This window comes from Myotis lucifugus, unplaced genomic scaffold, assembly GCF_000147115.1.
Source record: "Myotis lucifugus unplaced genomic scaffold, Myoluc2.0 scaffold_13, whole genome shotgun sequence".
NCBI classification, from domain to species: domain Eukaryota; kingdom Metazoa; phylum Chordata; class Mammalia; order Chiroptera; family Vespertilionidae; genus Myotis; species Myotis lucifugus.
In genome coordinates, this window is record NW_005871061.1 from 6,212,510 (window position 1) to 6,235,278 (window position 22,769).

Sequence of the window (22,769 nt, forward strand, 5' to 3'; positions counted from 1 at the left end):
GGCATTTTGTTTCTGAGAGAGATCACATATTAACCAGGTAACATTTCTGGGGTTTAGTTTATCTGATTCACCCATTGTATTAGTTTTTTATTGCTATTATTATAAATATAGTGGCTTAAAGCAGCACAAATTTATTAGCTCAAAGTTCTGTAGGTCAGAAGTCCATCAAGGTGCAACTGTTTTTTTGCTGAGGGTCCCACAAGACTGAAATTGGGTGTCTGTTGGGTTGAGCTCTTATCCAGAGGTTCTGGATAAGAACTGTCTGCCTCTGGGCTCATTTAGATCATTGGTCACATTCATTTCCTTGCATTTGTAGGACTGAGGTTCCAATTCTCTTGCTGGTGTTCAGTTGTGATCCTCTTAGTTTCTCAAGGCTTCTTGTATTCCCTGTCCATAGTCTGGTTTCCATATGGGAACCAGAAATGGCCAAGGTCTTGAATCTCTCACTTGCTCTTTTATTCTCCTGCTATCAGCTGGAGAAAGTTTTCAGCTTTTTTATTTATTTTGTTTTTATTTTCTTGTTTAAATTTTTACAAATAGTAGTACATATGTCTCCTCCCCCCCCCCACATTGACCTTCCCCCGGCCTCCCCTACCCTCCGGCACATGCCCTTACCCACCCCCTCAGTGTCTTGCTTCCATTGGTTATGCTTATATGCATGCATATAAGTCCTTTGATTGATCTCTTACCCCCATAACACTCCACAACACTCCCCAGCCTTCCCTCTGTAATTTGACAGTCTGTTCGATACTTCTCTGCCTCTGTATCTATCTATTTGTTCATTAGGTTATAATGTTCTTTATTATCCATAAATGAGTGAGATCATGTGGTATTTTTCGTTCACTGCCTTGTTTATTTCACTTAGCATAATGCCCTCCAGTTCCATTCATGCTGCTGCAAATGGTAAGAATTCCTTCTTTTTTATAGCATCATAGTATTCCATTGTGTAGATGTACCATAGTTTTCTAATCCACTCATCTGCTGATGGGCATTTAGGCTGTTTCCAAATCTTAGCTATTGTAAATTGTGCTGCTATGAACATAGGGGTGCATATATCCTTTCTTATTGGCGTTTCTGTTTTCTTGAGAGCTCCTGTCATTAGAATAGGCCCACCCAGAAAATCTCAACTTTTTCAGAAGCAATTTCCTATTACAACAAGATGGAACTCTCAGTGCTTTGAGGAGAAAAGGAAACATTAACATTCCTAGGATATGAGATTTTTCTCAGCTTTTGTTATAGCACAACATTCAGGGATGGTGGTGATGGATAGAGGACAATAAAAGGACACAGGCGATGAAGGGTAGAGGAAGTATATTGGAAAGTATGTAAGGGAAGACCACATGAAAACTTCCTACTTCCTGCTTTCTTCTCTTGCCTTGGACTGGCCCAGAGGACAGTGTGCACCTGCCTCAAAACAAGAATTTCTGAAAAGGCTGACCCCTTCTTGAGATGTGCATTTTAATTGCAATGGAAAAAGTGCAAGAATATTATTAACTGCTAATAGGAAGAGGTGGAAGCAATGCTCATTCTTCCAGCCTTGTATTACAATAGAGTTACGTGTGCAATATAAAGTGATAATAGCATCATTTGCTTATCATGACACAATTCAATTAGGCAAAATATATGTGACCTATGATGGTAGCAAAGATCCCTAAGCGCTTTGGTGTAGTGAGCTTAAGTAAGGTAACTGCAACAAGAGTACTCCCAAAACTAAACTTCCTGACTATAATTTCAAACTATTAGGGCCATTTTAGACATCAGAGAAGCAACAGAAGACTTACTGTTTTAGTGTACATCAATCAAGGATGGGCCAGCCATCTTTAAAACAGAACCAGGATCCCCAAAACAGAAGTAGTAATCAAATGGCAAATTGATATGCATCTTCCAAAATGGAGTCTCCTTAGACCTATAATTTAATAGATTGTAAAGGCATCATATTTGAATTATAAAAGTTCATAGAAACAGTTGAGAAAAGAGGAGAGTGGTTGTTTTTTGTTTGTTTTTAGCAGAAATGATTTATACAATACAAGATTAAATTTGACTGTATCCTATGAACTCTGGTATCTTCTATCTTCTCATTTACTAAATTCTTTCAGAGGTAATTGAATCAATTGATGTCTTCCTTTGTTAAAAATATTTAAAGAGCCAATCCATGATGCCACGAAAACAGTTGTTTAGTCATAGCCCATAGGTATGTTTTAAAGTTCTGACTTTTTCTTTTTGCTTTTGGTTTGTATTTGCCTCCAAATAACTTTTTTTCCAGTGAATGTTGAAGTGATCGTTTTTACCAGCATTCCTTTTCTGCCAATGTATATGAAGAATTAGAGTGTGCAGTAACTATCAAGATGAAGATGTCTTTCTGTGAATAAAGGCAGAAAATATAAATTCGAACTCTGACCTTCAGATTTTGAAACTTTTCTCTGATGCCTTGCTAAATTACTTTTTGTTTTTAAAATTGGAAAAAGGGGTTTAAGTTATAAAATGCTTTACTATTTAGACCATATTGAAGTGGCATTTTATGACTTTCATGAGTGGCAGTAAACCACATTTCACTGATCTTATTTTATAAGTCACAATGCATTTTTTAAAGATGAGATACCAATTCATTCTGCTGAATATAGTTGGTTCTATAGTTGATAAATATCACACAGGAGAGAGCAGGTTCTCTAAACTATAAAACTGTCCTTGCCTTGTTTCAGGAGAATTGAAGAATAAATAACTCATGAAAAATTAAAACTAAGGGGTGATGTTTATATTGCATGTGTGAGATTAAAAGCTTCTAGCATCAGCTATAATATTGAAGTAGCAAGCAATTTACTTATTACCTACTTTTCCATGGGATCAAAATAAATTCTCCAAAATGTGCTCCCATTTCTGTACACTTCTTACTTCCTCTTTGACTAGGACTTCTTTGCTGTAAATGCAGAGTGATTAAGTGGTATATTGGACTTCTTTTATGAATAAGAAATGTGCTATATGCTCCTTATAGGAGCTCTAAATATCATTTAATCACTGTCAAGAACAGGCTCAAAATATTATCTAGGCATTCATCCTATTATCAGGCGCATCTTCCATGTTTTCTCACATACATGATTGTTACCACCAATGATTCCTAGTGTTCTAGATTCCACACACAAAATCTCAATAGTGACAAATGAAACAGGATCATCTGCCCATTTTATATACACTGGGCTTGATCCTTTACTCTGCCTGCATTAAGGGGATGATGCTCTGAACACTCATGATAACCCACACGCAGGCAAGACACTTCTAGGACAGACAAGCACAGCTCACAAAGACTGCCATTTTTGCCTTTGACAAGGCATAATATGTATCATTTCTTTTAATAGTTAATTGCACTTAACGCCTGGTGATACCTTGCGTATCTGGCATATGTAGGTCAGGTATGTAGAATTGTGCTTATTGAGAGGATGGGCCCCTGTTCATGCTTTCCCCTAGTCATATGATGGCACTAAGCTATCTGAACACAGTTATATAATAGTTCCTATCCCTGTTATTGAGGACAAGGTAGAGATGTATCCCCTTAAGTGAAAAATCCCAAAAGAAGATACTATTTTTGATATAATAGTTAAGTGGCTAACTCATGTTAAAATTAGTATTCAATTGGAACTGGGATGCAAGTCCTACCCCATCAGAGTACAGGAGAGAGAGCCCTCAAATCTATCTTAAAGGATACAAGAAAGGTAAATATTGACTAACTTCAAAAGATTTGCTTCTTCAGTACACTCATTCCAGTGTGCAAGAAGACTAAGAAATAATGTTGAACCACCTAAGGGAATGTAGCTGTTAGTAAGGAATAGAGTTTTTATTTCTCCAGAATCACATCTTGTTTATATAGATGGTTTTCAGAAAAAAAAACAAAACAGTGAAAATGAGGCAGGCACATTTTAAGGTTTATACATAAAAGGGATCAAAGCATTACATATAGACAAACTAAAACCATACATTAAGTCTAAGAAAAAAAGCAACAGAACATTTCTGCATGAACTGAGACTAGTTTTCACCCAATATAAACTGACAAGGTAAACAAGGACCAATGATCACTGGAAATATGGCAAGACTTTCATTAAACATAAGAAAAAAGGTTATTTCTCAGGCCGTTCCATGTTTATCCATGGAGAATTTGTGTGATAGTTACTTACACTACACAAATCTTAGATCTTGGCTGAACTATCACCTCCTTCTCCCCCAATGATAATTGCCAGGGATTCATTTCCAGGAAGGTGCAAAAAACATTGGATCCAGACCAGGTCAGGCATGGTGTTTGACCTCAAGCAAGTAGTCATGTCAGTTGTCAAATTAGAACATTGTTATAAAGCAAACACACTAGTTCAGGTGCAGGAAACTGGACTCGAATAAAAAGTTAACAAAATGTTTCTATCTTACAGGCATGCCTCCATCAGAGCCAGGAGTTTGCTTAGGTGAATTGCTTTTCAAGCAAAGATTAGGATCAAATTTTTTAGGAAACAGTGGCAGGCATGATTGATATTTTTGAAAGGGCCGGCGGGGCACGTGGCCCCGCAGGCGTCTGGCAGGTAGGATGACTGGCCGAGGGTCCCCCTCTCAGGCCCGTGAGATGTCCTGGCGCTGGGGGGCCGCATCGCCGTGCCTCCAGCGTGAAGGGCGCCCCGGAGCCGCGGGTCACCACGGAGACCACGCCGAACGCCGATGCCTCGGGTCACTCGGAATCAGGCGCGCGTCTTCCCGCCCTCGTCGGCCTCCGAGTCACTTTCGAGCCGAGCAACCGGGCGACCCAAAGGCCAGGCGGGGTGGTGGGCGGCCCGCTTCCCGGCGACGCCCACGGCGGCAGGCCTTGCATTGGAACCGAGTGGCCAGCTCCCCATCCATTAAGGGACCTCCATTTTGTACAGGACCATGTGCTCAGCAAAGGCTCCTTCCCGGAAGGAGCCTCTGCTAGCCATACCCACCATTTCTCTGGACTAACCAATGGTAATCAAGGGAAGTGCACGCCATCGCTATGACCACATCCTGTGTAATGGGACACCAGCTCGCACCTGGCCAATCGGCGGGGGGCACAGCCCCCTCTCCCGCCCCTACTCCAACCCTCTATAAAACCCCTGGTTCTATCAGGCTGCTCTCTCTTTGCCACCTGCTGCTGCGTCAGTAAGGAAGGTAGGAGAGCCAAGCCCGGGCTTGAAATAAAAGACTCATTGCTTTTGCATCGGACTGGCTGGCTCCCTGATGGACTCTTGGGAATCTTGAAATCTGGGCATAACATTTGGGGGCTCGCCCGGGGTTCCCAAGACCATTGAGGGACTCCCCATCCGTGAGTCTGACTGACCGCGGTAGGTGTCTGTGTCGTGTGTCTGTGTCGGTGTGTGTTCTGTGTGAGCTCGTTTCTGGAATCTAAGTGCCTGAGGGGTCTAGGCTGACGCGCCGTGAAAGACCACAGGCGGGGGAGAGCTGGAAGACGTTCCGCCCCCCCCAGCAGGGATGAGTATGCCCCTGATGAGGGATGAGTATGCCCCTCTCGGATTTGAGATGAGGCGGGTCGCTCCCGCCGGTTTGGCGTAAGGCCATTGTCTAGCTTTCGGGTTTGGCTTCCATGGAATTGGAAGCCTGTTTTGGTTCTGCTTCCATGGAGTTGGAAGACTGTATTTCCGGGCCTGTTTGTTGTTTGTGTTTGTGTTTTCTCGGTTTTATTTTGTGGACTTACTGGACGGACATTATGGGACAGACTCAAATTACTCCTTTAAGCATTATGGTTGACCATTTTAAAGAGGTAAGGGAAAGAGCCAGCGACCTCAGTGCGGAGGTTCGGAAAGACCGGTGGCAGACTTTTTGTTCCAGGGAGTGGCCAACCTTTGACGTCGGGTGGCCGCCGGAGGGGACTTTCGACCTCCCCATCATCCGCCGGGTCAGGGATGTCGTCTCCCGACTCAGGGGTGGACATCCTGGTCAACTCTCTTACATTGTTACTTGGCAGGACCTCGTGGAAGACCCACCATCTTGGCTCAGGCCCTTCCTACCTCCACGTTCTCCTGGGCCGAAGCCTATTCTTGCCTTGCAGAGAACGGAAAAGGAGGAGAAAAAGAAGAATCTCACCCAGCCTTCGGCCCCCCTGCACCCTGTCCTGCAAGGGGGGACTGAAGAAGAACTAATCTTTCCTCCCCCATATAGCCCATGGGGGGGCGATCCTTCCACACCAGGAGTGGCTGGGGACGGAGTTCCAGGAGTGGCTGGGGGCGGAGTTCCGGGAGTGGCTGGGGGCGGAGTTCTGGGAGTGGCTGCGATTCTGGTAGGAGGCCCGCCTCTCACCCGGCAGAGAGCTCAGCGGGAACTGTCTGCCGCAGCACCCGACTCCACTATCAAGACCCTGCCCTTACGGGCCGCTGGACCCCCGGATGCAGACAGCAACCAGCCCCATCATTACTGGTCTTTCTCAACATGCGATCTCTATAACTGGAGGGCACAAAACCCTAAGTTTTCTGAAAAGCCGGGGGGGCTTATTGACTTGCTAGATTCTGTTCTTTTCACCCATCAGCCCACATGGGACGACTGTCAGCAGATTTTACAGGTTCTGTTCATGACGGAAGAGAGAGAAAGGATCCTCAATGAGGCCCGGAAAGTGGTTCCAGGTGTGGACGGAAACCCAACTGCCAACCAGGTCCAGATAGATGTCTCTTTTCCCTTAACTAGGCCTGAATGGGATTTCAACACGGCAGAGGGTAAGGAGAGGCTTTCGGTCTACCGCCAGACCCTTAGGGGTCTCAGAATGGCTGCTAGAAAGCCAACTAATTTGGCCAAGGTGGGGAATGTTCAGCAGGAAAGGGATGAGTCTCCAGCTGCCTTTTTAGAACGGATCATGGAGGCTTACCGCACCTACACCCCCATGAATTCAGAAGCTCCTGAAAACAAGGCAGCTGTGATCATAAGCTTTGTAAACCAATCGGCCGCAGATATTAAAAAGAAACTACAAAAAGTAGATAGGTTGGGAGAGAAGAGTTTACAGGATTTACTGGCAGTGGCAGAGAAGGTGTACAATAACCGAGAGTCTCCAGAAGACAGGCAGGCTCGCGTCGTGGCTGCCACTAGCAGTAGGCAAGCTCGGGACCTGGCTAGGGTCCTGCTGGCTACGACCATGGACTCCCCCAGGGAGCGAGACCGTCGCCTCCGACAGCTTGCAAGCAATAAAGGAAGAGGTAAGCAGACCACCCGAAAAGGGAGGCGGGGGCTTCGGAAGGATCAGTGTAGTTTTGCATGGGAATAGGGCACTGGGCTCGAGAGTGTCCGGAGAAGGCCGGTGAGAAGGGAGACAGGACCGACCGAGTTAAGGTCTTAGAGCTGGGTGAACTGAGTGATTAGGGGAGTCAGGGTTCGGACCCCCTCCCCAAGCCCAGGATAACTCTCAGAGTGGAGGGGACTCCTGTTAACTTCCTTGTTGACACCGGGGCACAACATTCGGTCCTCCGCACCCCGCAAGGAAAACTGGCGAACAAAAAGTCCTGGGTGCAAGGGGCAACTGGTATAAGCCAGTATTCATGGACTACCCGAAGAACAGTAGATTTAGGAACGGGCCGGGTATCCCACTCTTTCATGGTGATACCGGAATGCCCTTACCCACTATTGGGACGGGACCTACTGACCAAAATTGGTGCTCAGATAACTTTCAGACAAGGGGCCTCAGGTCACCGATGGGGAGGGCCGCCCCATTCAGGTCCTGACCATGAGGCTAGAGGATGAGTATCGCCTCTACCAGAAGGCTTCCCCAGTAGAGGGCAGTATGGACAAATGGCTACAAGAATTCCCAACAGCTTGGGCAGAGACGGGGGGGTGGGGCTGGCCGCCCACAGGGCCCCAGTCCTGGTAGAACTAAAACCAGGAGAAGGTCCAGTAAGAATCAAGCAGTACCCCATGCCTCAGGAGGCACGGAAGGGAATTCAGGCTCATATCAGGAGACTGAAGAGCTTGGGGGTGTTAGTCCCCTGCCAGTCTGCGTGGAACACTCCGCTACTGCCGGTTAAAAAGCCACAGACAAACAACTACAGGCCAGTACAGGACCTCCGAGAAGTAGATAAAAGAGTTATGGACATACACCCAACAGTCCCAAACCCGTACACTCTCTTGAGCTCCTTGGCGCCCTCTAAAGTCTGGTACACGGTATTAGATCTGAAAGATGCCTTCTTCAGTCTACCGCTAGTACCTCAAAGTCAGCCCCTATTCGCCTTCGAGTGGCATGACCCAGAGGAGGGCTTCAGTGGACAGCTGACCTGGACACGCCTACCCCAGGGGTTCAAAAACTCGCCCACCATCTTCGACGAGGCACTGCACGAGGACCTGGGTGAGTACAGAAGGGAACACCCCAACCTGACCCTCCTCCAGTACATAGATGACATCCTGATTGCTGCCGACACAGCCAAGGACTGTGAGCGGGGGACCCAAGATCTATTGGCCACCCTGGGGGCCTTAGGGTACTGGGCATCCGCGAGGAAGGCTCAGTTATGCCGAGAAAGGGTGAGTTACCTGGGATACATCCTAGAGGGCGGGCAGCGGCGGTTATCGGATGCCAGAAAAGAGACTGTTTTGAAAATCCCTACTCCCACCTCTCGAAGAGAAGTGAGGGAATTCCTAGGATCAGCTGGCTACTGCCGCCTCTGGATACCGGGTTTTGCCGAAATCGCCAGGCCCCTATATGAAGCTACCAAAGAGGGAAGGGCGTTTGACTGGACTGAGACAGATGAAGCTGCCTTTAGGCAGTTGAAGAAAGCCCTTCTAGGTGCTCCAGCCCTGGGCCTGCCAGATATTACGAAGCCCTTTCATCTCTTTGTAGATGAACACAAAGGGATAGCAAAAGGGGTCTTGACTCAAGCTTTAGGCCCCTGGAACCGCCCAGTGGCTTACTTGTCCAAGAAGTTAGATCCTGTAGCTGCTGGCTGGCCACCGTGCTTGAGAATTATCGCGGCAACTGCGCTCTTAGTCAAAGACGCTGACAAACTGACCCTGGGGCAGGAAATCAGGATTACAACCCCACATGCCATTGAGGGAGTCCTGAAGCAGCCTCCCAATAGATGGATGAGTAACGCACGTATAACCCATTACCAGAGCCTCCTACTCAACCCTCCAAGAGTGCGGTTCCACCCCAGTGCGGCCCTCAATCCTGCTACTTTGCTGCCCGACCCTGACTTAGATGCCCCACTACACGACTGTGTGGGAATCCTAGAGCAAGTGCATGGACTCCGGAAGGACTTGACCGACCAGCCCCTCCCTGATGCAGAGGCCACCTGGTTCACGGATGGAAGCAGCTTCGTGCGAGACGGGTGCAGGTACGCGGGTGCAGCGGTGGTCACTGAAACGGACACTGTGTGGGCAGAGGCCCTGCCCCCCGGGACGTCAGCCCAGCGAGCAGAACTCATCGCCCTTATTAAGGCACTGACGCTGGGGGCTGGGAAGTGGCTTAACGTTTATACAGACAGCCGTTATGCATTTGCTACAGCTCATGTCCACGGGGCAATCTATCAGGAGAGAGGGCTGCTGACAGCAGAGGGACGGACAATAAAAAATAAGCAGGAGATTCTCGATCTTCTTGCGGCCTTATGGCTTCCTGCCAAGTTAGCCATAATCCACTGCCAGGGGCACCAGAAAGCCGATGACCCGGTAGCAAGAGGTAACCAAAAGGCTGACCGGGCTGCGAAGGCAGTAGCCCTTACCTCGGTCCCTACCAAGGCCTTACAACTCCCAGACCCGGGGGACCCAGTCTTACCAGACCAGCCCAAGTACTCCCAGGAAGAATTGCAACGTATCAGAAAGCTCCCCAGAGCCCAGGAAATAAAGGGATGGTGGTATACACCAGAAGGGGAACTTATACTGCCAGACCGGCTCGGGGACACGGTATTAGAACATATGCACCGGTCCACTCACCTGGGAACCCGGAAAATGAAGGACTTAATCCGACGTGCCGGGATCAAGATTCACCAGCAGAATACCAAGATAAATCAGGTTGTGTCTGCCTGCAAGACCTGTCAACTCACGAACACGAGAGTTGGATCAAATGAAAAAGGGACCAGGCTCAGAGGCACCAAACCGGGAGCACAATGGGAGGTCGACTTCACTGAAATTAAACCAGGGAAGTATGGTTATAAATACCTTTTAGTTTTTATAGATACCTTCTCTGGCTGGGTAGAGGCATACCCAACCAAGCATGAAACAGCTCAGACGGTGGCCAAGAAGCTGCTGGAAGACATCTTACCCAGGTATGGTTTTCCTGCTATGATAGGGTCCGACAACAGGCCAGCCTTTATTTCACAGGTAACACAGGTAGTAACCAGGGCTATTGGGGCAAATTGGAAATTACATTGTGCTTATAGGCCCCAGAGTTCAGGTCAGGTAGAAAGGATGAACAGAACTCTAAAAGAGACCCTTACCAAATTAACCATGGAGACTGGCGGGGACTGGGTGGCTCTCCTACCGTATGACCTTTACCGGGTAAGGAACTCCCCATACACCCTGGGCTTTACTCCCTATGAAATCATGTTTGGCAGGCCACCCCCTATCATTCCTAACCTTAAAGCTGACCTTCTTGCTGAATTTGAAAATCAAGATCTATCTCTTTCCTTGAGAGGGCTTCAGAAGGCGCATGAGCGCCTCCGCGCCATCTACGAAACCAGCCCAACCCCAACTCCTCATCAACACAGACCCGGAGATTGGGTCTACGTCAGAAGGCGTCACCAAGAAACCCTTGAGCCACGTTGGAAGGGTCCCTACACCGTGGTGCTGACGACCCCCACCGCTCTCAAGGTAGACGGCGTCGCAACCTGGGTCCATCACACTCACGTCCGGTCAGCGGATCCATCCATGACCCGGAAGGACTGCATCACCAAATGGAGCATCGATCAAGATCAACGCAACCCGCTCAAGCTCAAGCTACAGCGTGCTTGACCTGCCTGATGCTGGTAACATGACTCGCGATCACTCCTGTCACCAGGAGCCCCCACAATACTGTGTAATATAATGCCTGCATCTTCATGGACATGGCTCCAAAGAGACAAGGACAATTTATAGGATCACATGTTTAGTAGCAGAAGATTTGAAGCAGCCATGATGCCAGTATTATGTTATATTAACCTTTGATTCTTTTGCAGGTTTGAACGTATGTTGGCTGTCCTGGAAGGGAGCTGTGTGGAGTGACCCCCAAAAGTAAAGGGTGCCTAGCTGCCAAGAGGGCAGGTACCCAACTGGGCAGGGAATGGTGCCCATCAGGTTTTGGTCTCTGTTGAGAGACAGCTAACAGTTGGCAGCCTGTAATACTGTCTTGCAGGCCTGAGTCACCATGCCCATGTCAGGGGTAGTAAAGCTGGCATGTTTAGAATAAAAGGTCTGAGGCATGGTTATGCATAGAAGGAAGGTTTTATACCAACAGTTAGATCAGTATGTTTTTCTCCTTATGTAATTCCTCCGAAATCTGGCAATACGTGAAGGGATTTATTCCCTCCTGGGAAGGCACTTAAGCATCCTGTATTGCCAAGAGGATCCCCATTGTCTACAGCTGTTGTCTGAGCTCTCCGTTCAAGCTGGGCTCATGAAAAGCTGGTACCATGGATCCGTCTCTTGCCCAATGGCATAAGCTGGGCCCTCTCTGGAGAAGAAACCTGGATTTCCCAAGATATGTGATCAAAGCCGGGGCCCCACCAGCAGGCGAGGGGAACCCAAGGCAGGTGCTGGGCGTGGAGGCCACAGGGGCATAGGCTAACAAGGAGACAGAACTGAAACTCACATCACCCTACTTGGCCTAGAGATGGCTGGTAGTCAAAGACGGGTAAGACTCCACAGGGTGGGGCGACCTAAGACAGGCACAGCCGGGGGCCAGTAGGAGAGAACTTGGGGTTCAACAGAGGTGGGGCACAGATCCTCACCCCCCCAATGGTGCAGGGGCTTGAACACTCGCCCCTTCTGAGGAAGGTCTCCTATACCCATGGCTACTTTTTGCTTCCCATGCCCAGCCAGACCAGGAACCAAATAACAGAAGAGACTTGGTCCAGCTGAAAATGGTACCCAGAAAAACGAAGGCTTAGTTTAACAGACTCTAAATTTAAACCTAGCCTAACAAACAGGAATGCTTAAGCCTCCTCAAGGAATCTTGATTTGGCTTTTTGATAGCCATGGAGGAATTTTAAGAAGAAAAATCCGATTTCAATAGAAGTTGTTAAATCTAAAATGGTTTCTTTCCCTTCCACCGGACCATTTGTTAAGCTTATAGGGATAGTTCAGTTGATAGTTCTGGTGGAATAGAAATGCAGTCCGTCTCATGATTGGCCGGAAGTTCCAAGACAAGGGGGGAATGAAAGGGCCAGCGGGGCACGTGGCCCCGCAGGTGTCCGGCAGGGAGGACGACTGGCCGAGGGTCCCCCTCTCAGGCCCGTGAGATGCCCTGGCGCTGGGGGGCCGCATCGCCGTGCTTCCCGGCGTGAAGGGCGCCCGGAGCCGCGGGTCACCGCGGAAGACTGCACGCCGACCGCCAATGCCTCCGGTCACTCGGGGTCAGGTGCGTGTCTTCCCGCCCCGCGGCGCCGGGCAGAGCAGGAGCACGGACGGAAGGCGGCTCCAGACACGCCGCACTGCGGGCGATGCGCGGCCTCCTGGAGTAGCATGGAGGCCGGCGAGGATGCCCACCGGCGGGGCGCGTGGCTCGGATGCAGCTCACAGCCGCCGGGCTGGGGCTCTGAGGCTGGGCAGCTCCGCTCCGCCTCCACCGCCTCCAGCACACCGCGCCGGCCCGAAAGGCCGCTGAGAGGAGCTGCGAGGGAGGGACGGGCAGCCATGGCCGAGGCAGCGCCCGACCAGATAGGTGCGGGCCCGCGGATGCCCAGACGGACCGGGCCGCCCTCGTCGGCCTCCGAGTCACTTTCGAGCCGAGCAACCGGGCGACCCAAAGGCCAGGCGGGGTGGTGGGCGGCCCGCTTCCCGGCGACGCCCACGGTGGCAGGCCTTGCATTGGAACCGAGTGGCCAGCTCCCCATCCATTAAGGGACCTCCATTTTGTACAGGACCATGTGCTCAGCAAAGGCTCCTTCCCGGAAGGAGCCTCTGCTAGCCACACCCACCATTTCTCTGGACTAACCAATGGTAATCAAGGGAAGTGCACGCCATCGCTATGACCACATCCTGTGTAATGGGACACCAGCTCGCACCTGGCCAATCGGCGGGGGGCACAGCCCCCTCTCCCGCCCCTACTCCAACCCTCTATAAAACCCCTGGTTCTATCAGGCTGCTCTCTCTTTGCCACCTGCTGCTGCGTCAGTAAGGAAGGTAGGAGAACCAAGCCCGGGCTTGAAATAAAAGACTCATTGCTTTTGCATCAGACTGGCTGGCTCCCTGATGGACTCTTGGGAATCTTGAAATCTGGGCATAACAATTTTAGCAACAGCAAGATATAATAAAATGATTGAGAAGTTGAGGAAAATCTATGCAGATGTGTGGAGTTCATATTGAACCACTTAGCTGAATTCCAGTTTCTTCTTGGTGCAATTAACTATTACAAATCTTGAGAAAAAAGTAAACAAACAAAAAAAGAATAAAATGAATCCTATTATTCACAAGTAAAATCTTTAGAACAAAGAAGGATAAGACAGCCAAGGTAGAGTTTAATAGAAAAATTATCTTTAAAAAGCATGTAAAAGTCTATATTCACGTGGATCTTATTAAAGACTTAGGGTCTTATCTAAGATTTAGGAGCCTGATTTCAAGCAACTTCTACAAGACAACATCATGAGCATACCAACAAGTAAATATACATTTTATGCACATAGGTATTTAGCTTTTTGATCATCCATAGTAGAAATGCATCTTATTTCTTACACTTCTATTACTCTGTGGCTCATTCCCAACAGTTTACCTTGGTTAGATCACCCAGTTTGCCCCTTACAGTATGACTATCTCCTCCCCCCACACATACATACACACAAGAAAAAATCGTGAAGTAAATATTTTAATAAAAATTAGATGACTTTATAACATGAAATGGACACAACTTTAGAGATAGAACTATCTATACTAATAAAAGGGTAATATGCTAATTAGACCGGATAGACCAAATGTCTTCTGGACGTCCTTCTGGACAAAGCCACTGTGGCGGCATCCTAGGCAGAGGCTAGGGGATAGGGGTGATCAGGCCAGCAGGGGAGAGTGATTAGAGCAGCCATGGGCAAACTACGGCCCACGGGCCGAATCCAGCCCATTTGAAATGAATAAAACTAAAAAAAAAAAGACCATACCCTTTTATGTAATGATGTTTACTTTGAATTTATATTAGTTCACACAAACACTCCATCCATGCTTTTGTTCCGGCCCTCCGGTCCAGTTTAAGAACCCATTGTGGCCCTTGAGTCAAAAAGTTTGCCCACCTCTGGATTAGAGGGTGATTAGGTCGGCAGGGGAGAGCGGTTAGGGGCAATTAGGCAGGCAGGCAGGCAGAGTGGTTAGGGGCGATCAGGCTGGCCGGCAGGTGAGCAGTTAGGATCCAGCGGTCCTGGATTGGGAGAAATCCTGCATTAATGCTCTTGTCTGTTTTACATGCTCCCAAAGCTCTAGTTTTCACTACTGATACGTGAAATGTGACTGTAAAATAAATGTAATCCATAAGCCACACTGAAAAGTTCTGTCTCATTCTCATGTCTAAGTAAATGGATGTTGTGATGTCTTAGGTGTTGACCATTTAAAACTTGGCGAATTTTCTACCCATGTTCCTGTTTATTTAATGAAAAGGTTCTTACAAGTGAGATTTCATTAATTGGAAGAATGACAGTTTTTCAGAAGTGAGAATGCAATTACTGTGGTAGATTTCTATCACTACTTAACAAAGTACCACACATTTAATGGCTTAAAAACAACATATATTATTTTCTCACAGTTTTCAAAACTCAGGAATCTTGATATGGCCCTAACTGGGTCAGATCTCTGATTTCAGTCAAAGGATCAGAGATATCACGATCTCACAAGACTTTACTCTAGTTGTTGGCAAGGCTGCGTTAATTTATGGAGGAAACCAGCTCTGATATTGTGATTTATAATAAGAACTATATATTTGATCTCTGTCCACTGTTCCTGGCACAGAACTCCCAAAACCCTTGGAATTTCCTAAGTGATGTCTTTGTTATGTTAACGAGGCGACTTTTGTAAGTAAAATGTTCCTCAGAGTTCTGTGAGCCATCCTAGCAGTTAATCAAACTTAGGGAGGGGTTCATGAGAACCTCTAATTTATAGCCAGTCAATCAGAAGCACAGGTGACAATATGACTTGTGATTGGTACCTGATGTGGTGGCAGTCTTGTGGGACTGAGCCCTTACCCTGTGGGATCTGATCTTTCTCAGAGTAGATAGTGTCAGAATTGAGTTGAATTGTAGGACACCCAGCTGGTGTGTTGGAGAATTGTTTGGTAGTGTGGGCAATCCCCATCATACACCATATGTTGGGATTGTAATAGAATCATTTTTGAGCTCCTGTGGTTGTAGGCAGAAATCTGTTGCTTGCAGTTGCAGGACTGGAGTTCTCACTTTCTTGCTGCCCATCTATCAGAGGCGACTCTCAGCTCCTAGAGGACCCCACAGCAGTTCCTTGTCACATTGCCCTTTCAGAAGTTCCCTCACAATATGGCAGCTTATTTCTTCAAAGTCAGCAGTAAAATACCTCATTCTGGTCAGTTAAGGCACAGTCTTCTATAAAGTCATGTCACACTTTTTGCCATATAGCAGAATCTAATGAAGGGAGTCTGTTGACATACTCCATTGGCTAAAAGAAAGTCATAGGTTCTGCTGGCTCTCAAGGGGAGGAGATTATACAAAGGCTTGATTCATTGGAGGATATCTTAGAATTTTGCATATGACAATGACTAAATAAATATACTAAGTATCAGCTATGTCTTAGAAGGAAACATGGTAAATAGAAAACAAAATCAAGAGAATTTGAGCAATTTTATTGCTATGGAAAAAATCAAGGAATAGGAGGAAAAAATTCCTCAAAGTAAATTTCAAAAAGTGTTATTCAAAAGGCCAACTAAGTTGTAGTTGGATGAAAATACTAAAATTATCTATAAGTCTGTGGGACAATTATTTTCCTTGGGCATTTCTTTTATTATACATAAAGAAAAGATATTACTATATTTAAATTTGGAAGATGACCATTTGGATGAGAACCAACAAGTTTCCCTTTGATTTTTGTTGGTGATGTTTTTTATTTCTTAAGTACATTAGTTTTGGGAAAATAAAATTTACTTTATGTAAAAGTATAAATATAGATCATTATTTAAAGCAGTAAGTATTAAAATTGCACTTGATTTTTGAGGTTATGCATTATATTCTGTGTCTATCCTCTTTAACATGATGCATCTCCTATAAATAAGTAACTATTGGAGAAAGAAATAAACTCTTGCATATATATGACGTGATATATATTACAATCAATTTAAGTAGCTAGTTTGTTGTCTGTCAGGTCTTTTCTGCATGTAATTGTGTAGATAGTGCACATATTGGAAGGACAATGTTAAGCTTGAAATTATATTATGTAAAAATTGAATCCCCATGTCTGGCAAGAAATACAGAATGTCAACAAGCCATGTCATAGTGGCTGACACCTTTGCAATTGATTAGGCTTTGATTAATCCTAAACAATTTAATATTAGTCATATAATTAAGGTTTCTAACATTTTCAACTACTATCCCCTAGGTTATGCATTATATTCTGTGTCTATCCTCTTTAACATGATGCATCTCCTATAAATAAGTAACTATTGGAGAAAGAAACAAACTCTTGCATATATATGACGTGATATATATTACAATCAATTTAAGTAGCTAGTTTGTTGTCTGTCAGGTCTTTTCTGCATGTAAATGTATCATGGATGTCTTACAGGTAATGGGCATTCAAGGATTCCTAAGCATTAGACTTGTAATTTTTAATGTGACGCTGTTAAGGAATTTATATTCCATATAATGCAATTAAAGGTCCCTTCCTTCTGTTCTGCCTCAGGGAAGGTAAAATCAAAATTAGATTCCTTCAGATGGTTCTGTGCATGGAATATATTTAAGCCAACTGTCAGATAATGCTCTTTGCAATATGACCCTAGTTGTCTAGCCACTAGTTTTTTTCTTGTCCAGTTTGGGATAAATTCAGAATATAATCTTGCTTGCACCTAAACACATGGAAAGAGTTGGCTACTGTTTCACTCTGGCACAATTGCAATTCAGTGACTTTGAAATAAATGTTTCATTTTTTTACATTTAATTATTTAATTTTGTGAATAGATGCACATGGCTCATAAATGAGTAAGTATAAACAGTTACGTGATGGAAAGTTTGCGTTCTACCCCTGTACCTAGTTCCTACCTCACATTTCACATTTAACCACTATTAATATTTTTATTCTCTATCTTTCCGTGTCACTATGCATTGGTTCATTTTTTGTATTTCTATTCTGTTGCATTGATCTGTCTGTCAATTCATGCCACGATATGGCTGTTTTATTTTGAGGCTTTATATTAAATTTTAATACCTAGCAGGGCTGATTTCTCATGCTTGCTTTTCTTTTATCAATTTTTTATGGTGATGATTTGCTTATTTTCATATGAACTCTAGAATCAGCTTGTCTATTTTTAAAAATTATTGGTTTTTAAAACAAATTACATATTTATAAATTGATTTAAGGAACACTGATATTTTCATGATATTGTCATTGTCTACAGAAGTAGAGTACAGTCCCCGGATGATTGATTTGCTGATAGTGCTGAAGGACAAGTGAAATAAAAGTTTCAAGTTTCTGGCTTAGGTTTCTGGATGGATGTGCACTTATAGCCAAATGAGGTATAGGTACACAGACAAGGTAACCAAACAAAATCAATACTGTGTATGTGTGTGTGTGTGTGTGTGTGTGTGTGTGTTGGGGAGGGGGAGAAGAGGAATAATCAATTCACTTGATTTTTACTTTTATTTGGAAGTAATTTCAAACATTGAGAAAAGTTGCAAGGATAGTAAAGAACACCTGAACACCCTTTACCAGATTCAGTTATTAGGGTGTTGCCTCACTTGCTTCCTTCCCTACACTCACACACAGATAGGCACATACACATGGACAGTTTTTCTGAACCAATGTAAGTTGCAAACATCAAACCCTTATACCCCTACATCCCTAAATCCTTCCGTCTGCATTTGCTAAGAATAAGGACATTTCTTTCCTCATCTTCCAATCATATTCTGATTTTTGTTTTTTGGTTTTTTTTTAGTTTACTAAGTTTTAGTTGGGAACAGTTCCTCAACCTTTTAAACTTTGAAGAACGTAAGGCTTTCAAAATAAAAATGTTCTTCATTTTGAATTTGTTTCTTGTTTCCTTATATAGGGTGTCCCAAAATTCATGCAAGAAGTAATATTGATAGAAAACATGGGTTTATAATTAAAAATTGTAAATTTTTTATTCATAAAGTATACAGTATAGGGTTATGTAAGGAATAGCACATCGGGTAAATGGCCTCCATGGCTTTGCTGGCACATACGCAAAGCCGTGGTCTTCATTGGTCTTCATTGTCCCTGCTCCTGGGCCATAATTGGTACTTGGTAATGCTTATCAAATTGAAGGGATTGAAATCAAAAGGCAACAGATATTAGAATCTGATTCAATAAACCAAGTAAAATTAGGCTTTGTTGTTGTTGTTGTTGTTGTTAATGCTCACGCAAAATTCAAATCTTGTGTGAATTTTGGGACACCCTATACTTAGATTTGGGTTATGCAATGTGGGATGGAGTACCACATACATTACATGTCCTTCCGAGAGTGTCACATTCATAGACACAGTATGTACATCTGCATCTTTTTGGTGATATTAATTTTATCTGTTTAGACAAGGTGCTCCTAATTTCTCAATGGCATAGTTACTGTTTTTCTTTTGCAAGTAATAGGTATTTTGTGGGAAGATATTTTCAGACCATGAAAATATCCTGCTCCTCCTTCCTTATCAAACCAGCCCCTCCACATTTAGTGCCATTGATCATTTTGCCTGCATCTTTATTATGATGGCTGCAAATGATTTTTCTAACTGCAGTAGTCCCTGTAACTTTATCAGGGGTTACCTCACTTTATCTATTTATTTATATACTTATTTAGCTATTACTAATATGATAACGGATACTTATTTCTTCAGTGGTTTATAATCCGGCAATTAATTCATTTTGGACATGTTGTTGGGGTGTGGCTGTGTTTTCTCTACAGCTAAGGTGTACTCTTCCCAACAGTGAGGACTCTACTTTTCTTTCCTTCCTACTAAATCTCTTCTCTCTCTCTCTCTCTCTCTCTCTCTCTCTCTCTCTCCACATGTCCAGAGCTCTGTTAAGAGAAGTCATTTTTTAAGACTGAATAAATGACCAAATGTCTTGAGGTTGCTGCCATTTGTAGCTTCAAGTCATAAACATTGTGCGATCACCTTCTATGGACCACTGTAGTCACCAAGTCTATTATCGGAGATTTAATATGGATCTCTGTGATAACTGTTTAGGATATGGTTATTAGAGAATCAACATCTGTATTTAGCTATTCCTCAAAGGATATCTTCATTAGAGACTAATGTAATTCATTGTACACATTTCCCTAAAACCTCAAACCAGACGCTTTAGTCATATTGTATATGCGATGTCACATAGCTTAGTGGGGTTTCAATTTCTCTCACCACTCTGGAGTGTCTAATGCTGCTTCTATTGCAATTGTTTTTTAGTGGAAAACTTGCTCTGATTCTCATTTCCCACCTGAGTCTCCCTGGTTTGTTTCTCCCCTAATACTCTGTAAAGGAATAGAAAACAGATAATACTTTTCCTGATAACCACAAAGTCTATATAAGAAATTGACTTTGGAGACAGCTTGCTGTTTGTGGATTAAAAGTAAGACTCTTTTTTTCAGTTACTTTTCAAGAATATAAGTTTTTCCTCTGTTGTAGAAATTACTTTCACAGGCTCTTAAGAATTCAGAGGTCCTTTAGAAAAATTTGTGTTTGTGATGTGTATATACAAACACGCATCTTTCTATGCCCTGCCATATATCTATTCACATAGGATACACACAAATGTGTGATTTTCCCCCTACTTCATTTGTTATTTCCAAGGTGACTTAGTGGCAGGCGTATCTTAGCTTCAATAAATTTCTTTTTTATTATAGCATTTCCTCTATTCTATCCTAGCATAGTTTGTGGGGGAAGGTGTTCTATAAAAACATTAGCTGTTGGTAGTTGTTGTCTTAAGAGACTTCTGAGTCCCTATTCAGGGATTTTAATTCACTCTATCTCAAGGTTCTAAAACTAGCGTCTTCTGACATTGTTGTTGCTTTGTATTTCACTCAAGAAATTTCATCTAATCCAATTTCTGCTGCAACCTTGAGGTTTGGAACACAGCTTTTTATACATATATGCACACATACATGCACATGCACACATGTGCAAATGGAGGAAGTGTTTTAAAGGAAATCACTGGCACCCTCTTAACAAAATCTTAGCTTTGGGTCCAGCTTAATGTTACCACAGATTGATGTGGCATAAAGAGCCACCTCTTTATAAACAGGTAGGGATACCAGTTAGAAATAATGCACAGGGTGGGGCACAAGTAGGGTTACAGTTGTAAATACGTGAAACACAGAGTTTAAGGGGACAGGGGTGGCTCTTGTTTTATGAGCCTATAGTTCATCTGCCCTCATAAACCTTAACAAAAAATACAAGGTATCTTCAAGAGAGCCATTAATATCTTTAGTTTTAGAGAAGAGCAGTGACATTAATAGGTATCTGTCTCTCTAACAGTTTTATCTAGTATTCTTGTATTATTATTTAGTAATTATTATATCATTTCCCATACAAACAAATGTACACCTACTTTTGCCTCTTCGTGTATAAGCTAATATAATTGATGATGCCATTATACTAGAAAGTGTTTAACCATCATTTTTTTAAGAGAATTTAAGTAGCAAAGATAATTCAATAAACAGGCTGACATATCAAAATTAAGAATGTTTCCTAATGAAACTTGTGAATTGAGGAGTTAAATTTGCTCATTCTCTCCAACATTTCACAAACCCTTCCAATTCCATTTATATTTTGGGAATATGGAAAAATAATATTTGACAAAGTTTAAAGATAAAGCTTCATACTACAGGACAAAAGGATTATATTCATCTCTTTAAACCTAATTTTGGCATCATGTCCTTTTTTATTTTATTTTTGGGGGGACCAACACAGTATATTTTTTTATAGTATATTTCTGGTCAGTTGAGCATTCAGGATCAAACATAAAAAGTATTGTACAGTGGGGCCTTGACTTACGAGTTTAATTCATTCTGTGATGGAGCTCGTAACTCAAATTACTCGTATGTCAAATCAACAGTGAACAAGTGAGACACGTGATGCTGGCCTGATGTTGTGGCGTTCACTGTGATGTTCGCTGCGCCAACTAGCGGTGGGGTATCTGAAGCTGGCTCGTAATCCGAATTTTAGCTCGCAACTCAAAGCAAAAAATCGGCCGAGAGATGGCTCGTATCTCAAAAAACTCGTTAGTCGGGACACTCATAAGTCAAGGCCCCACCCCTGTATAGTCTTTTTTTCTTGGAACTTAATTCTTTTTCATAGAAAAACTATGCCATGGCAGTTCCACAATTTGAAAATGTGTCCTGTATGTACATTTCAAAGTAGACTCTTTTGTTCTCTAATTTATTTCTACTCTTGTTACCACTACTATCTCACCTCATGTCCTAACCACTTTATGTTTAATCTATATGTCTCTGGACTGTATTATTTAATCTTTATTTGAATACATTTTTCTTAGAAGAACAAGAAAGTGTTTGTCTGACTTAGTTTGCTCATGATGCTATGCTAAGAGGCAGTGCCATATAGTAAAAAGCATACCTGTCCCAGAGGATTCAAAAGAGCTGCCTTCATACACAGTCTGAGTCTGCTGACTAGCTGTGCTTTTATACACAAACTAGAGGCCCGGTGCATGAAATTTGTGCACTGAGAGGGGGAAGGTGTCCCTCAGCCCAGCCTGCACCCTCTCCAATCTGGGACCCCTCAGGGGATGTCCAACTGCCAGTTTATGCCCGATCCTCACAATCCAGGACTGCTGGCTCCCAACCGCTCGCCTGCCAGCCTGCTTGATTACCCCTAACTCAGTGGTTCTCAACTTGTGGGTTGCGACCATCAGAAACACATATAGCATATCAGATATTTACATTACGATTCATAACAGTAGCAAAATTACAGTTATGAAGTAGCAATGAAAATAATTTTATGGTTGGGGGTCACCACAACATGAGGAACTGTATTAAAGGGTCGAGGCATTAGGAAGTTTGAGAACCACTGCCCTAACTGCTTCCACCTGCCAGCCTGATCATCCCCTAACCACTCCCCTGCCAGCCTGATCGACACCTAACTGCTCCCCTGCCAGCCTGATCACCCCCAACTGCCCTCCCCTGCTGGCCTGGTTGCCCCCAACTGCCCTAACTGCCCTCCCCTGCCAGCCTGGTCGTCCCTAACTGCCCCCCCTGCAGGCCTGGGTCTCCTCAACTGCACTTCCCTGCTGGCCTGGTTGCCCCTATCTGCCCTCCCCTGCTGGCCTGATCGCTCAACTGCCCTCCCATGCCTGCCATCTTGTGGTGGCCATCTTGTGCCCACATGGGAGTGGCCATCTTGTGTGAGGGTGTGGCAGTCAATTTGCATATTACCTATTTATTATGTAGGATAAATTAACTATGACTTCCTTGTTTATATGATATAAACAATTAC

The 22,769-nt window shown here is 44.3% G+C and overlaps 1 protein-coding gene across 1 annotated transcript; it reads left to right on the top strand.

The window, feature by feature from the left end:
• The first annotated feature begins 5,710 nt into the window (after positions 1 to 5,710).
• On the top strand, positions 5,711 to 10,917 carry LOC106696339. The gene is given in 5 exon segments (XM_023750457.1): positions 5,711 to 6,232; positions 6,317 to 7,232; positions 7,235 to 7,661; positions 7,663 to 7,808; positions 7,811 to 10,917. Coding segments are annotated over 5 exon segments (5,118 nt in total).
• Positions 10,918 to 22,769: the final 11,852 nt, after the last annotated feature.